Source organism: Myxine glutinosa, chromosome 2 (assembly GCF_964187855.1).
Source record: "Myxine glutinosa chromosome 2, kmMyxGlut1.1, whole genome shotgun sequence".
NCBI classification, from domain to species: Eukaryota; Metazoa; Chordata; class Myxini; order Myxiniformes; family Myxinidae; genus Myxine; species Myxine glutinosa.
This window is the reverse complement of record NC_136262.1, coordinates 122,906,520-122,924,019: the sequence shown is the minus strand read 5'-3', so window position 1 is coordinate 122,924,019 and position 17,500 is coordinate 122,906,520. Positions and strand designations below refer to the sequence as shown.

The following is a 17,500-nucleotide window of genomic DNA, read 5'->3' as shown; positions in this document are numbered from 1 at the left end:
TTCAGGAACCGTGGTTGTTGTTGTTTTTCGGTCCCCTTTTTGAAGCAATGTTTTACGGCCGGATGCCCTTCCAGCCAACCCTTTTTGCCGCCTTTAACGACAAACAGGGAATTACCAGTGAACTGGTCCTCAATTAGCCGACCTCGGAAGGATGACAGGCTGAGTCAACCCCCCTGGCGTTAATTCAGCGATCGACCGGGATTCGAACCCAGGATCCTAGGATCTTAAGCTGACACCCTAGCCGCTAGCCCAACACCAGGGTTGTATATATAGATGTGTGTATGTATACAGGTTGAGTCAACCCAGATGTGTGTAGGCTGAGTCAACCCACCTGGTGTTAATTCAACGGCATGACAGGAGCTCAAACTCAGGCTCTTAAGATCTCACGTCTGCCAACTTAACCGTTAAGCCAACACAAAACTGAGGGAGCGCGTGCTTCTAGTATACACAATCAAGTAATGAAGACAACACAATCAAATGGAAAGAAGTTGTTCGAACCACCATAAGTTTCACTTGAGCCTCACACGATACAGTATTCTCATGCCAATGCAACATTTCGAATATTTTTAAAAATTATTTGGCAAATATGGAGAACACAGAAAAATGAAAAAAGCAGCCGAAATGAAGAAAAAGAAAAATAGATGATTCTTACCCTCCAAACCAGCTCTGTACACTGGATCATACTCTGGGTAGAGTGAATTAACGAGATGGAACTTAACAAAGAGAATGGCTCTGTCAATGACATCATCGATGATGAGAGCACTGGTGGTGCCTGGTGCCGTGAGAACTAGCAATGCGGTCGTTGCAGCATCTGCTGCTCTTCCGACCCGTTCAAGTATGAGTTCTCTCCACAAACGTTCCTCTCGCTCACTATTCTGGGACTGATGATGAACAAAAACAGCAGCAAAGAAAGTACCGATAATCTGAATAATTCGAGAGAATGAACAAATTAATGGAATTAATAAATATCTGGGTACTACATGGTGGATACAAGATACCCTCTTGAAACCTTGCAACATTTGAATAAATTAATCCAGTAAATAAAGCTTCGGTGAAAGATATACATACATTTTACCATCATAGTTTTGACATTTGACCGAGACAAGTTAAAAAGAGAAGACAACTGAGAAACAAGAGAAGAATATAAAGGAAGAGCAGAACATAAAGGAAAACAAAAATGTAATCAAGGCACATCCTGTACCTGATGTAGCAACGTCGCCAGACTTGCGCCATCTCGGATGTTTTTCTCGAGCACGTTAAGTAGTTTTACCAAGCGATGTGTTGAAATCTAACAGAACAATATAACATGGGCAGTTAAATATGTCACTCGAATCGATACATTCACACCATGCTTTATCAATAGTAAATGTTATAACAAGTGCTGGCTGCAGATGAATGTGTTAAATCTCCTCAACAGTTTGAAATCACCAAGAAATTATTTGTAGTTGGGAGAAACGATGATCACTAAGAGCGAAAATAATAACTAGAAAACAAGAGCACGTCTGACTTCATTTATATAAAAAAACAGAAACAAACAAATGGCCCAAGATTTCAGCATTTGAGCCTTACTCAGGGACTCAATAAACTAAAACAGGCCATGTACACTTGGATTTATAATAACCTCCTGGCAGAGAACAGGACTTTGTGTGGATATATAAATGTAGCCTTGAAGCATGCACAAATGTGCCAAACTGCTTGATTAGCCAATAATTAATTATAAAGGGATCAGCGAAATAGTTTTCTGCGCATTCTGTGTTGTTCAGCAAATGCTGTGCAATTGTCAAATCTATGTCTGATGTATGCTCCTTCTTCCATCACCTCCCTCAATTAAAATGGCACCACGACTGAATCCACTCATTAGTCGGCCTAGTTCCACAATTCTGTGTTTGCTCCCAAATCTCGAGTACCCAAACCCTTCACTCGCTGTACCCAAATCCTTCACTCGCTGTACCCACCCTCATCGGTCACACCCAACTACTCGTGGTTGCTGTGTCTTTTCCACTTGAGAAGGTAGAAAGGTTTCTGGCAAAGCTAAACTCCGATTATGTGACAGGCCCAGATGACATCAGTGCACGTGTCCTAAAAACCTGCTCTGCTGTTCTTGCTCATCCTCTTTCTGCTCTGTTCACTTGATCATTCTCTCTGGGGCCATTTGTGTCTGCTGGGATGTTAGTCAGCATCACTGCAATACACAAACATGGTGCAAAACGGATCCTCTTAACTATAGGCCTCTTCCCTCGTTTCCAATTATAAGCAAGGTCATGGAATCTATCTTTCTTTATCTAAGAATTTATTTGTTTATCTTTATCTAAGATCTAAGAATCTATCTTTGCAATCTATTATGGAATCTGTCTCATCAAATCCTTCCTTTTCTTCAAAGGCCTGATCTCAGGTCATTTGACCTTGGGCATCCTGCTTGTACTCTCTCAACAATGGTCGGAAGTCCTCAATCTAAAACATGAGATCAGGGTCGTCTCTCTGGACATATCTCGAGCATTTGATACAGTCTTGCACCCCACCTTGATCTCCAAACTCTCTGCTTATGGCATCCAAGGCCACCTCCTTTCATGTATTGCTGACTTTCCTCGACTCCCATATTTAGCATGTTGCTCTAAAGATAAATCCTCTCATCTCCTCTCCCTGTCAGGGCAGGAGTGCGCCAAGGCAGTGTCTTGGCACCAATCTTGTTCATCATCTTCATCAATGATCCTTCCCTGGAAAATGCTGTTCATCTCTTTACTGATGATTCTACCTCTGCAGTATCATCTCTCATATTTTACAAAAGCAGGCAACAACCACTTCCCTCTTTGCAGACCTCAATAGAATGAGGAGATGGTCCAACACTTGGCATATGTCTTTCAACCCTTTTCCAAAAACAAAAATAAACGAGAGCAATGCGGCTGTGTTGCCAATATGCCTCTGTAATAGCCCCACAACGGGTAGTGCCCTCGTTCACTGTCCTAAAAATAAACAAGTTTGATTTAAATCCCTTCAGCTGTTTTCAACTATCATATTTTCACCACCAGCCATGACAGGTTTCACATCGATCGGTGAAGCGGTTTCAGAGAAGGGATTTTTTTAATTATCAGCTTTCAAACTAATATGGCTGCCACACCATGTGACATATGACCTTAAAAAATGTACACTCTGCAAATGTATGGGTAGGGGATCACATTTGTGAAGTTTCGTGTTGATTGGATAAGGTTCATTTTCTATCCAAGATGGCTACCAAACCACGTGACCTACGACATCATCATTTTCAAACTATATGCAACTATGGTGTTAGATGATATTTGCAAAATTTCGCATCGATAGGGTAAGCGGTTTCAGAGATATAATTATTTAATATTTTCCTTAAATCCAATATGGCTGCCACACCATGTGACCAATGATGTTTTTGTGATCATCTTTTAATCGCCGTGCCTAGTCAATGACACACGCAAGTAGTTTCAAGTCGATCAATTTGGTGCTTAGGCAAAAGATGTTTTTTTTTAAAGGTTTTAGGTTAAATCCAATATGGCTGCCAAACCATGTGACCCATACAACACACAACAACAACATGCATTTTAAGGCCATTTTCCCTGCGAGAGCAGGGGTTAGCCTTGCAGTCCCCATGACAATCTTCTCCATTTTACCCTATTTTCTGCATCTCTCCTTGTTAACCCCCTAGCGCGCATTTCTTCTTCCACCATTTTTAGCCAAGTCTGTCTCTGTTGAGAGCCTGGTGTTGGGCTAGCGGCTAGGGTGCCAGCTTAGGATCCCAGGATCCTGGGTTCGAATCCGGTCGATCGCTGAATTAACGCCAGGGGGGTTGACTCAGCCTGTCATCCTTCCGAGGTCAGCTAATTGAGTACCAGTTCACTGGTAATTCCCTGCTTGTCGTAAAAGGCGACAAAAAGGGTTGGTGGCAGGAAGGGCATCCGGCCGTAAAACATTGCTTCAAAAAGGGGACCAAAAAACAACAACAACCACGGTCCCCGAAAAAGGCCAACCCCCGCTTTGCGGGGAAAAATGGCCTCTAAATGTTTTTTTTTTGTTTGTTTTTTTTCCTCGGTCTTCCCCGTCCTCTACTTCCTTCTACATTCATTTCCATCACTCTTCTCAACCAGTCACCTTCATCCTTCCTCAACACATGACCAAACCATCTCAACCTGTTCCTCTTCACAGCATCAATCACAGGCTCTATTCCCATCATCTTTCGCAATTCATCATTTGTCTTCCTCTCGCTCAACGATACTCCGCACATCCACCGAACCATTCGCATTTCCACTCTTTCCAGCCTTCGTTGCTGCTCTACATTCATTACCCATGTCTCGCTCCCATAAATCATAACACTTCTCACACATGCAGCATACACCTTTCCCTTCAGCTTCAACGACACTCCCCTCCTCATCAGCATGCCACTCAGTTCCCGAAACTTCTTCCATGCACATCTCACTCTTGCAACCGTTGCCGAGTCTGATCCACCTTCTCCATTCAGCATGTCTCCGAGGTAGCAAAATGTTTTCACACATTCCAGCTTCACGCCGTCTCCAAGATCCAACTCAACATTTCCTCCATCTGCAGCTCCCTCTGTGCACACCTTACATTTGAATGTAGCTGCCACACTGGTTAATGACCCTCTCAGACCACTACATATTTGATGAACCCACTCAGCACACATTGTACATTGAATGGAGTTCAATCATGACCATGATGTCATCAATTTAATAATTCAATACACATGGGTCATAGATCATGTGCATGCAATTTCAGATTTTTAGGATAAGGAATTCGATTAAATCATTTATGGCTGGTATACCACCTCACCTATGATGTCATCATTATCATGCTTTTGTTCCCCATTGGGAGTACTTGACAATGTGGCAAGTTTAAATTATTTCCATTCAGCGGTTTCCGAGAAAGAATTTTTTTATTATTTGCGTTTAATCCAAGATGGTTGCCATACCACGTGACCTATGCCGTCACAATTTTCATTAAAAAACATTCTGCATAGGTATCACTCCTATCCTGAAAGTTTCGTCTTAATCGGACATGTGGTTGCTGATAAAAACGAGGATTAGCCAGTACGGACGGACATCCCAGCAAGCTGGTACTCAATTTGCCGACCTTGGAAGGATGACAGGCTGAATCAACCCCCGCCTCGCATTAATTAAATGATCGACCTGGGTTTCGAACCCAGGATCCAAGGATCCCAAGCCAGCACCTTAACCGCTAAGCCAACACCATGCTTTACTCTCCGAAAGAACCGTCTGGAAAATCCTCCCATCTACTTTCTCACCATCAGCGATGATATTTCTAAGATAGCCTCCAAATCTACATTGCTGGATTCGTGGTAGTTTCTGCTCTGACATGCACGATCAACTGTGGGACCTTAGCGTGTGGGCATGCTCCATCATGCGAGGTGTTTCCTTGGCCCATCTGAACTTTTGACAAACTCCAAAGGCTTAATTTTCAGGTCGATGGAAAACTGTTCTCGCCTTTGGGCAAGCACCCGTCTTACACTTTGCCAATCTTGATGCCGTAGTAAGCAAAGTCCTCAAAAATCAATGGGATCTCCCGCGTCAAAGCTGAGTGTCTGGACCTGGACTCTCACAATACAGACAGCCTCATTTTCTGTATTCTACCGACTTCTTGAACCATCTGTCCTATCTGGGCTCTGTCCATCCCAGACTCTACAGTCTGCCAATAATCCTATTGTTGTTAAACTCCCAAAATGCAGTCTCACTGCTCACATCCACTCATTTGTTCTTCTTTTCTGTGGAACCAATGCCCCCAGCCTGTTCAATCCCATTCTTCCTTCCAGGGCTTCAGGACAGCTGTTCACCACAATCTCAAGTCATTCACCATCAATCCTCATGATCTATTCTACCCCAAATTACCCCATTCCAAAGGAAGCACTCCCTTTTTCCAAGATAGTGATTTTTTTTCCCTTTCTCCCTCACCTCTTTTCAGCTGTCAGAGTGTGCATGATGAACAGCAACCAGACAAAGTGTGCGTGAAAACAAAAGTGGTACAAGCGTGAAATCACGTACATAGTATGCGAATGGGCTCCCTAGCTGTGCCCAAAATGCGTGTGTAATTGTGTGTGCAAGTGTGTGTGCCATTTCCGACAAACACGCTTATTTTTGCATTCCTGGAAAGCCTCCAAATGACGTAAGTGTCCATAATTTGAGAAGCCAAATTGCATTTAATAAAATTAGTTATAGCAACTACGGGGCCGCTTTGCGGGGAAAAATGGCCTCTAAAGGTGGTTATTATATTTTATATAACTACGGGGAAAGGCAAATCACTCGGCTTCTTCCTTGTGGTACAACACGAAACTAGAGGTTCCAGGGAACCTGAACTCAACTGGTCTATATCAATATGGTTAGAATATGCATAATAGAACCACAAACTATATAGTTTATATGTGCTAAAAATACAGTCATGTGAAAAAGTAAGTACACCCCATGTAAAGTTTTGACTTTTTCAACATATTTCAACATACAGCTATTTGATCTTCATTTCAACAATATTGATAGATAAAGGTGATATAATATAACAAATAATAATAATAATAATAATAATTCATTTATTTTGTATAGCGCTTTTCCAGAAGCCCAAAGGCGCTTTGACAGAGTGGCAAACATAATGCATAACAATACATGAAAACAACAATTGCAAAAAGACAAGAATCAATAGGGAAATATTTAAAGCAAAAGGAGGGAGAAGGAGAAGAGATAGTCAGGGGTTAAATGCTGTGGGTTGAATGTTGAATGCAGTGTTGAACAGGTGGGTCTTTAGTGATGTTTTGAATGTGGTGAGTGAGGAGGAGTCTCTGATGATGTGAGGTAGTGAGTTCCAGAGGGTGGGAGCAGCGATGGAGAAGGCCCTGTCCCCCCAGGATCTGAATTTGGTCCGGATGGAGGGGGTCAGGCGGTTGGTACCAGCAGAGCGGAGGTTGTGGGTGGGAGTGTGTCTGGAGAGGAGGTCAGCCAGGTAGGATGGGGCCAGGTTATGGAGGGCTTTGTATGTCAAGAGGAGGATTTTGTACTGGATTCTCTGGGGGATGGGGAGCCAGTGAAGCTTGTAAAGGACCGGGGTGATGTGGTCACGGGTCCGGGAATGGGTGAGTAGACGGGCAGCGGAGTTCTGAATGTATTGGAGTTTATTGGTGATTTTTTAGGGTGAACCATAGAGGAGGCTATTGCAGTAGTCCAGACGGGAGGTGATGAAGGCGTGGATGAGGGTTTCTGCAGCCGTGGAGGAGAGGGATGAGCGGAGACGGGCAATGTTTTTCAGGTGAAAGAAGGCTGACTTTGTGATCTGTTTAGTGTATTTGTCGAAGGAAAGGGTTTGGTCAAAGATGATTTTTCAAATATCATGAAACATTTATATTTTGTAGTCCATTGTATAATTTATATAAACATAAATGCAACTTTCGCATGTGGAAAAAGTAAGTACACCCCTACATTTATCACTACTTCAAATACATAAAATTGGAATCAGGTGCACCAGCTCAGGTGCAAATGATTAGAACATCGTTAGAGAGGATCTTGGAGGAACCTGTCTTATTTAAACCTCAGACATTTAGTTTGGTTTGCTCTTTGTTGTTGAAGTGTGCGGCGTCACCATGCCAAGATCAAAAGAGTTCTCTGAGGCCTTCAGAAAGAAGGTTATAGATGCCTACAAGTCTGGGAGGGGATTTAAAAAGATCTCCAAACAATATGAAATCAATCATTCGACTGTCCGGAAGATCATCTACAAGTGGAGAAGATTCCAAACAACTGCCAACTTGTTCAGGCCAGGCCGCCCCAGCAAGTTCAGCCCGAGAGCAGACCGCAAGATGCTGAAATAAGTCTCTAAGAACCCCAGAATGTCATCACGGGACCTACAGGTAGCTCTTGCCACTGTTGATGTCAAAGTGCACGAGTCTACCATTAGAAAGAGGCTGCACAAATTTGATCTACATGGGAGGTGTGCCAGGAGGAAACCTTTGCTGTCCAGAAAGAACATCAGGGCAAGACTAAAGTTTGCCAATGAACACAGAGGCAAAGACCAGCACTTCTGGAACAATGTGCTCTGGACAGATGAGTCAAAGGTAGAGCTATTTGACCACAGCACCAGAAGACATGTTTGGCGAAAACCAAAGACAGCATTTGACCACAAGAACCTGATACCAACTGTAAAGCATGGTGGTGGAAATATTATGGTTTGGGGCAGCTTTGCTGCATCAGGGCCTGGGCAGCTCACCATCATAGAATCCACTATGAATTCTTCATTGTACCAGAGGGTGCTTGAGGATAATGTGAGGCCATCTGTCAGAAAGTTGAGGCTCAACTGAAGGTGGACCTTGCAACATGACAATGACCCTAAACATACCAGTAAATCCACCAAGGAGTGACTGAAAAGAAAGAAATGGAGGGTTCTGGAATGGCCAAGTCAAAGCTCGGATCTAAATCCCATCGAGATGTTGTGGGGGGATTTGAAACGAGCTGTGGATGCAAGAAACCCCTCAAACATCGCACAGCTGAAATAATTCTGCATGGAGGAGTGGGCAAAAATTTCTCCCAATCGATGTCAGAGACTGGTAGACCGTTATAAGAAACGCCTACTTGAGGTTGTTTCTGCCAAAGGGGGCAATACCACCTATTAGAGCCAAGGGTGTACTTACTTTTTCCACATGCGAAATTTGCATTTATGTTTATTTAAATTATACAATGGACTACAAAATGTAAATGTTTCATGATATTTGTTATATTATATCACCTTTATCTATCAATATTGTTGAAATGAAGATCAAATAACTGTATGTTGAAATATGTTGAGAAAGTCAAAACTTTACATGGGGTGTACTTACTTTTTCACGTGACTGTATATGACAAAAATGGATTTTTCAATATGGCCGCCCTGCCGCGCCCATTTTTGGGCGTGCAACGCCCAAATGCAATCCCAAACTAGTTTATGTCTTAAAGATGCTGCATAACAAGTTTCATCAAATTTAATCAATATTTGTGACTTTTAGAGCGTAGACGTCGAATTGTTTACAGACGACAGACAGACAGACAGACAGACGACAGACGGACGACGGACGACGGACACTGGGTGTCCACAAAAACTCAGCTGGACATAGTCCAGTTGAGTTAAAAAGGTCTTTAGGACGTCAGAAAAGAACACGTGATAACCAATCAGATCAATTAGAAATCAGATTCTGTATGATCGCCGAGAGTAAATAGTCAGTTAAGTAAAAGCCGAAGAAAAATAATTTTATAAATTGCCGTTTTCAACATTGTCCAGAAATTTTCTTGCAAAGTACACAAGCAAATCATTTTATAAATGTTTCAAACAACATAAAGCTTTGGAAATACTTATCAGGCGGATGGTGTCATCAATTTATCATGGCAGACATGAGCAGAGCTATAGCAGGAGTAATCTTTCTTACTCTTCTTTTCCTACTTTACAATTACATGATCTCAACAATTCTCACCCTGCTTATAACTCCCATCGACTTCAACTTTGCTGATTCGCTAGCCAATTCTGCAAGTTGATGTTTGGACAGAAGGAATTCTTGGGGTATTTCTCCATCATCAGCTGTGTGAATATAAATGGAAACAAACATTCAGCATGAGAGAAAAAATGGAGGGCAAAATAAATTCCACAATAGGAATTGCATATTAAGAGAAAAAATGGACATTTAAATTAAACCATAGTAAGAGCGCAAGTCAATAAGTGACATCATTTTGATCTCCACAGCTCTCGCCGAGGAATGAAATGCATTTGGCCCATTTGAATGCCAGCTTCCCAATACCTCAAGGGTAGAAATGATTCAGGTTGGCATTTGGCAAACTCAGACAACCTTGCTGACATCCTCGTGCCACAGGAAGTGCTTGCCACATCGGGCATAGACGAGGGGATCAAATACCGGGCCTTCAGAAAGTATTCACACCCTTGACTTTTTCACATTTTGTTGTTACAGCCTGAATTTAAAATGGATTAAGTTGAGATTTTTTTTGTCACTAATCTACACATAATACCCCATAATGTCAAATTGGAATTTTGCTTTTAGAAATCTCGACAAAATAATTACAAAATAAATACAGAAATATCGAATTTACATAAGTGTTCAATCCCCTGAATCAATACTTCGCAGAAATACCTTTGGCAACGATTACAACTTCGAGTCTTCTTGGGCACGTCTGTATCAGCTTTGCACATCTGGATTTGGGGAGTTTCTCCCATTCTTCCTTGCAGATTTGCTCAAGCTCTGTCAAGTTGGATGGGGAGCGTCGGTGAACAGCAATCTTCAAGTATTTCAACAGATTCTCAATGAGATTCAAGTCTGGGCTTTGGCTGCACCACTCAAGGTCTTTCACATTCTTGTTCTGCAGCTATTCCAGTGTCACTTTGGCTGTATGCTTGGGGTCATCGTCCTGTTGGAACGTAAATCTTCGCCGCAATCTCATCAGGTCTTTTGCACTCTGAAGCAGGTTCTCCTCAAGGATTTGCCTGTATTTGGCTCCATTCATTGTTCCCTCAATCTGTACAAGTCTCCCAGTCCCTTCCACTAAAAAGCAACCCCATTGCATGATGATGCCACCAACATGCCTCATGGTAGGGATGGTGTTAGATGGGTGATGAGCTGCGCTCGGTTTTCGCCAGATCTATCGCTTTGCATTCAGGCCAAAGAGTTCAATTTTCGTCTCATCAAACCACAGAATTTGTCTCATGCTCTCAGTCTTTCATGTGCCTTTTTGCAAACTCCAGGCATGCTGTCGTGTGCCTTTCTCTCAGGAGTGGATTCCTTCTGACCACTCTCCCGTAAAGCATACATTTGTGAAGTGTCGCAGAGAGACTGTTGTCCTTCCGGCAGGTTCTGCCATCTCAGCCAAGTAACTCTGTAGTTCTGTGAGAGTGGTCATTGGGTTATTTGGTCACCTCCCTGACCAAGGTCCTCCTTGCCCGGTTGCTCAGTTTGGTCGGGCGGCCAACTCCAGGAAGAGTCTGGATTTAGCTCCATATTCTTTCCATTTCCTAATGATTTTGCTCACTGTGCTCTTGGGAACTTTCAACACTATAAATTGTTTTATGCCCTTTTCCAGATTGATACCTCCTCACAATTTTATCTCCGAGTTCTAGGGACAGTTCCTTGGACTTCATGGTAGAGTTTCTGCTCTGACATGCTCTGTCAACTGTGGGAAATTATATAGAAAGGTGTGTTTCTTTCTAAATCATGTCCAATCAATTGAGTTGGACACACAATGACTCCAATCAAGTTGTGGAGACATCTCAAGGATGATCAAAGGAAATTGGATGCACTGCGCTTAATTTAGAGTGTCATAGCAAAGGGGTTGAATACTTATTAATTCAAGACATTTCAGCTTTTCATTTTTAATTATTTTGGAAAATGTTCTAAAATAAAAAAACTAAAAAATCCACTTTTACATTATGGGGAATTCTGTGTGGATCATTGCCAAAAAAAAATCTCATTTTTATGCATTTTAAATTCAGGCTGGAACACAAGAAAATGTGAAAAAGTCAAGGGGTGTGAATACTTTTTGAAGGAACTGTAGCTGGTGATCAGATAGTCGATGTCTGGACTGAACGCTGGGTGTGAGACAATCTACCACTAATTTGGGTGATGATACAGACTGTCATGCAAGCTGTGCATGATCTGGCAATGCAATGTGGCAGGAATGCCTTGGGGCAAGAAACCGGAATAAAGTCTGTGAATCTCATTTTCAAAACAGTGGAGCTGGTCACAGTATGTTGCACAGGTCACGATCTGTTCTTGGAACGAAATCAAAAGGGGACCATCCATGTCACAGAACACCATCAAGATGATTTTGCCAACATATAACTGGATCATCATCTTTACAAGCTATCGGAATACATATGACTCGTCCAAGTACAATACGAGACAGGATATTGTCTGCTTCATTATGGAAACACTGGAGTAAGGCTGTGCTGGTTTCCCAATGCTGGGCCTTATGGGCCCAACATTTTTTGCATCCAATTGATTGACATCTTTCAAAAGTGGAGTTGGTCGTGGACAATTGTGTGCATGGTACTGTGGTTGATGCCACTTGTATTGGGTAATGTCATCTAACATCAAGTATCGATCACAACGGGTAAGTTCATCCACACAGGGGATGTTCTGTATGGATGTGACCTCACAGGTTACTGTTCATCAGGCACACGTTGTCTGCCTTCTCAAACTTTTCAATCCTCCTGTATACATTTCTTCTGTACAGGTACGATATTCCATACTGTAAACTCGTTTGCTTGTATATTTCAAAAACACTAACACCTGCCACCCATAGCAAAAGATAACTCCTCATTGTACCTCAAATGTATAACTTTGCAATGACACTCTCATCTTGGTCACGTGATTCAGAGCTGCCAATCTGCAACCACAGATTTATTTGCCAATGAGCACACAATGCAGGGGTGCGAATCTACATTGCTGGATGAAGACAGACAGGTATACCGTCACGTGTGTGTTGCTGCAATTGAAAGTGGGGTAATCTATTGACTCGCCCTTGTTAAATATGCACTATGTAGAACATGAGATTAGATTCGTCATGGTAAGGGCCAACTTTTTATAAGTTCCTCCCTCTACACCCCACGTGTGCCATACCTGTCTCCTCATATATCCCCACAACCCACTTCCCTTTATATCCAAATTCTGACCACTGCAACCACCCCCAACCCCCCCTCCTCCACCTCATCCCCTCCCAACCCACTTCCCAACATTTTCTCTTCATTTTTCTTGATTTTTAATTTTTTTGTATTCTTTGCCTCCGTATATAGCAGGTAGAGAGTCATCGATAATAAATCCTAAATCGGTGTACCCCTGGGTATACCCATTTTGTATGGATGCACATACCCAGTGGTACACCTATCTAGGGTTAACAAAAACTCAACTTCACTGCTTTTCCTTAAAACACAAAAACCCCTTCGATCACGAATCCACAACACTCCTTAATGCCCTTCCACCAATATCCTCTCCACGAATAGCACACCTTCCACCTGTTTACACAACATTTTAATCCTGTGTACCTTACCCATGGCTGCAGAGATGTCCATGTCTTCCAAATTTTCAAAAATCTCCACAAGAGAACGGTTGAACCGCCGAAATGTTGGTGTTTCCATCAACTCTGGGAAAAAGAAAAAGAAAAAAAAAGAAGGATAAACCACAATTATTATGGCAAGTGTGATGCAAGGAGAAATAAAGCGTGGAAGATAAAGAAAGAGTAAAGAAACAGAAGGTTTTCAAGAAAACGGACACCTTGTGTAGTGAGCTTGGGTTCATACATCTTCTTTTTCTTCAATCGCTCTCTTTCCTTCTGTCTTTTTCTCGCAACTGCAATTTTTAGAAGATAAGCCGTGCAAATTTCAAGAGGGAAACAAAACATAAAAGTGGAAAAACAAGAAGAAAGAAGTCAAAATAATATGATAAAAGAAGGCAAGACATAAACTAGAAAAGGATGACAAGGAAAGGGGAAGGAAGAACAAAGAGATGCATAAATTATCAAAAATAAATTGAAAATATATAAGAAGGGCTTAAAGTACAAGAAGAAGAGAATAAATGCAGCAGGGAAAATGAGAGAACCACAGCAAGTGGCAAAGGGAACCACGGCGAGGGGGGGAAGGGAACCACGGCGAGGGGGGGAAGGGAACCACGGCGAGGGGGGGAAGGGAACCACGGCGAGGGGGGGAAGGGAACCACGGCGAGGGGGGGGGAGGGAACCACGGCGAGGGGGGGGGAAGGAAAGCATGGCGAGGAGGCAAGGGAACCACGGCGAGGGGGGAAGGGAACCACGGCGAGGGGGGGGAAGGAAAGCACGGCGAGGGGGCAAGGGAACCACGGCGAGGGGGCAAGGGAACCACGGCGAGGGGGGAAGGAAAGCACGGCGAGAGGGCAAAGGGACCCACGACGAGGGGGGGAAGGGAACCACGGCGAGGGCGAAAGGGAACCATGATGAGAGGGAAAGGGAACCACGGCGAGACCGAAAGGGAACCGTGGCGAGAGGGGAAAGGGAACCACGGCGAGGGTGAAAGGGAACCACGGTGAGAGGGGAAAGGGAACCATGGTGAGAGGGGAAAGGGAACCATGGGCGAGAGGGGAAAGGGAACCGTGGCGAGGGTGAAAGGGAACCGTGGCGAGAGGGGAAAGGGAACCGTGGCGAGAGGGGAAAGGGAACCACGGTGAGGGTGAAAGGGAACCGTGGCAAGAGTGGAAAGGGATCCGTGGCGAGAGGGGAAAGGGAACCGTGGCGAGGGGGAAAGGGAACCACGGCGAGGGTGAAAGGGAACCGTGGCAAGAGTGGAAAGGGAACCGTGGCGAGAGGGGAAAGGGAACCACGGCGAGGGTGAAAGGGAACCACGGTGAGGGTGAAAGGGAACCGTGGCAAGAGTGGGAAGGGAACCGTGGCGAGAGGGGAAAGGGAACCACGGCGAGGGTGAAAGGGAACCACGGTGAGGGTGAAAGGGAACCGTGGCGAGAGGGGAAAGGGAACAACGGCGATGGCGAAAGGGAACAACGGCGATGGCGAAAGGGAACCACGGCGAGGGTGAAAGGGAACCGTGGCAAGAGGGGAAAGAGAACAACGGCGAGGGCGAAAGGGAACCACGGCGAGGGTGAAAGGGAACCGTGGCGAGAGGGGAAAGGGAACAACGGTGAGGTGGAAAGGGAACCACGGCGAGGGGGAAATGGAAACATGGCAAAGGGGAGAGGGAAACATGGCAACAGGGAAAGGAAAACATGGCAAGAGGGAAAGGGAAACATGGCAAGGGGGAAAGGGATGAATACATCAGGAATAGAGTGGAAGTATGAACAAAAAATAAAGCTAACTTTCACTTGGACTCGGAGGAGAATCTTCTTCCAGGCTTGGCTCTCTCTCCGAACGACTTCTCCCTCCCAACATCCTCCTTCCTTCACCAAAACTTCGTCTCACTCTTTCCCTATCCCTCTCTCTTTCCCTCTCTCTTTCCCTCTCTCTTCTGTCTTCCTTTTTAATCTTCTTCCGAGGAACTGAAGCCAAAAACAAGAGGGGATATTTTTGAATAGCATAAATTATTGCATTTTACTGGCCCATTGCAAGCAATTAAACGACTCGCAATTTGGCATTTCAAATTAAAATACATGATTTATATCTTAACTTGCAAATCTGACATGGGTTTACTTGTTGTTTGTGGAATACGATAAGCTGTAAACACAACACAGCTGTTTTAATGTTTGAAAGCATTAAATTTTCCGTACGCTTTCGTTTCATCATCCATGTATGATTACAATGATTGACTTGGGAGTGTTCACATTACTCCATGTATGTCTTCCCTTGTGAACCTTACACAATATAAATAATCAATCAACCTATTTCAAATACAGTACAATCCAATAGTCAAACATCAGAGGCTGCACTATAACTCTCATGTGGCCATACTTTTCAAAGCTCTTTCTCACCATCATATCCTTCGGAATCAGGAGAGCTGGATTCGGCATAGCTGGGTCTCGAGTGAGATCCAGCTCGGGAGGGAGAGCGAGAGAGCGTGCATGATCTCTTCCTTGCATTTATTTTTACTCTCTCGCAAAGAGGAAGCGTCGACTCAATTTCAGCCAAAAGATCTGGAGGAAGCTCACTCAATATGGAGCGGTCAAAAACTAGGGAAAATGAGACAAAGATGGGACATGCTAGAAGAAAAAATAATTGTGAATGAGTACAAAATAAACAATAGTAGCCAAATAACTTGATTGGATAAATAGTAGCCAAATAACACCATGTCCACTACAGAACTAATGGACATGAACAAATTATCATTTTCAAAAAGGAAAAATAAAATAAAATAGAATGGCACTCTTCGATGTCATGACGTCAACCGATATGCCACTGCCCACATTATTACATCATGAAACATACTTGTACCAAGTTTGATAGATATCCCTTCAGCTGTTCTGAAGTATCACATTTTTACGTGACATTACCTCTAACCTTTGACGCAAAAATTTAATCAGTTCATCTTTGCATCATAATATATACTTGTACCAGGTTTGCTCAAAATCCCATCACTGGTTTTCACCAGTTAGCATAGTAACAAACTTTTTACCAAATGGGACCGCGAACCTCTTGACACGACAATCAAATCCGTTTGTCATTACATCACGATCCGTACTTGCACCAACTTTGACTTGGTTCCCTTCAGCCGTTCTTAGGTTATCGTGGGAGCAAGAACCTATTCAAGACTGACCGTTGACCTCTTAATGCCGAAATCTAACCGGCTCGTTCAACTTTGCATCATAATATTGTTACGTTTATTGGGGGGGGGGGGGGGGGTTGTTAGGGTTAGTGTGTGTGTGTGCGTGTGTATGTATATATATATATATATATATAAAACAGTGTGTGTGTGTGTGTGTGTGTGTGTGTGTGTGTGTGTGTGTGTGTGTGTGTGTGTGTGTGTGTGTGTGTGTGTGTGTGATGTTACCGATAGACTCCTAAACGGAGAGGCTCACATACTTGATATTTCGCATAGACATAGCCATTGAGCCTGGGACGAACATGGCCGAGACCATATTTGACGAGATCCATATTTTTTATTCATATTTACCCTCAGCGCATTTCAGCGAAGTACCCGCTAATCTCAGCCGGTTTCAGAGCAGCTCGCTGATTCGCTCAGAGCGATCACGTGATGTTCCATTCCCGCCGCCAGACTGATTCGCTCAGAGCGAATCAGCGAGCTGCTCTGGAATCGGCTGAGATTAGCGGGGTACTTCGCTGAAATGCGCTGAGGTAAATATGAATAAAAAATATGGATCATCAAATATTTTGCTTCATTTCAACAATATTGAGAGATAAAGGTGATATAATATAACAAATATCATGAAACATTTACATTTTGTAGTCCAATGTATAATTTAAATAAACATAAATGTAAATTTCGCAGGTGGAAAAAGTAAGTACACCCTTGGCTCTAATATGTGGTATTGCCCCCTTTCGCAGAAACAACCTCAAGTAGGCGTTCTTATAACTATCTACCAGTCTCTGACATCGACTGGAAGAAATTTTTGCCCACTCCTCCATGCAGAATTCTTTCAGCTGTGCCATGTTTGAGGGGTCCTTGCATGCACAGCTCGTTTCAAATCCCCCCACAACATCTCGATGGGATTTTGATCCGGGCTTTGACTTGGCCATTCCAGAACCCTCCATTTCTTTTTTTTCAGCCATTCCTTGGTGGATTTACTGGTATGTTTAGGGTCATTGTCATGTTGCAAGGTCCACCTTCGGTTGAGCTTCAACTTTCCGACAGATGGCCTCACATTATCCTCAAGCACCCTCTGGCACAATGAAGAATTCATAGTCGATTATATGATGGTGAGCTGCCCAGGCCCTGATGCAGCAAAGCTGCCCCAAAACATAATACCAAAACATAATACTTACAATTGGTATCAGGTTATTGTGGTCAAATGCTGTCTTTGGTTTTTGCCAAGCATGTCTTCTGGTACTGTGGCCAAATAGCTCTACCT

General features: G+C 43.4%; 1 protein-coding gene across 1 annotated transcript in view; it reads right to left on the bottom strand.

Annotated features, from left to right (window-relative positions):
* The window catches only part of LOC137421314 (nipped-B-like protein A), a 622,227-nt gene that overhangs the window by 427,074 nt on the left and 177,653 nt on the right, over positions 1–17,500 (bottom strand). The window contains exons 8-14 of the mRNA XM_078772631.1: positions 15,446–15,728; positions 14,837–15,016; positions 13,271–13,345; positions 13,047–13,139; positions 9,470–9,573; positions 1,202–1,288; positions 653–881 (exon numbers count right to left, since the gene is read on the bottom strand). Coding sequence (XP_078628757.1) covers positions 653–881; positions 1,202–1,288; positions 9,470–9,573; positions 13,047–13,139; positions 13,271–13,345; positions 14,837–15,016; positions 15,446–15,728 — 1,051 coding nt within the window. The remainder of the gene's footprint in view (positions 1–652; positions 882–1,201; positions 1,289–9,469; positions 9,574–13,046; positions 13,140–13,270; positions 13,346–14,836; positions 15,017–15,445; positions 15,729–17,500) is intronic.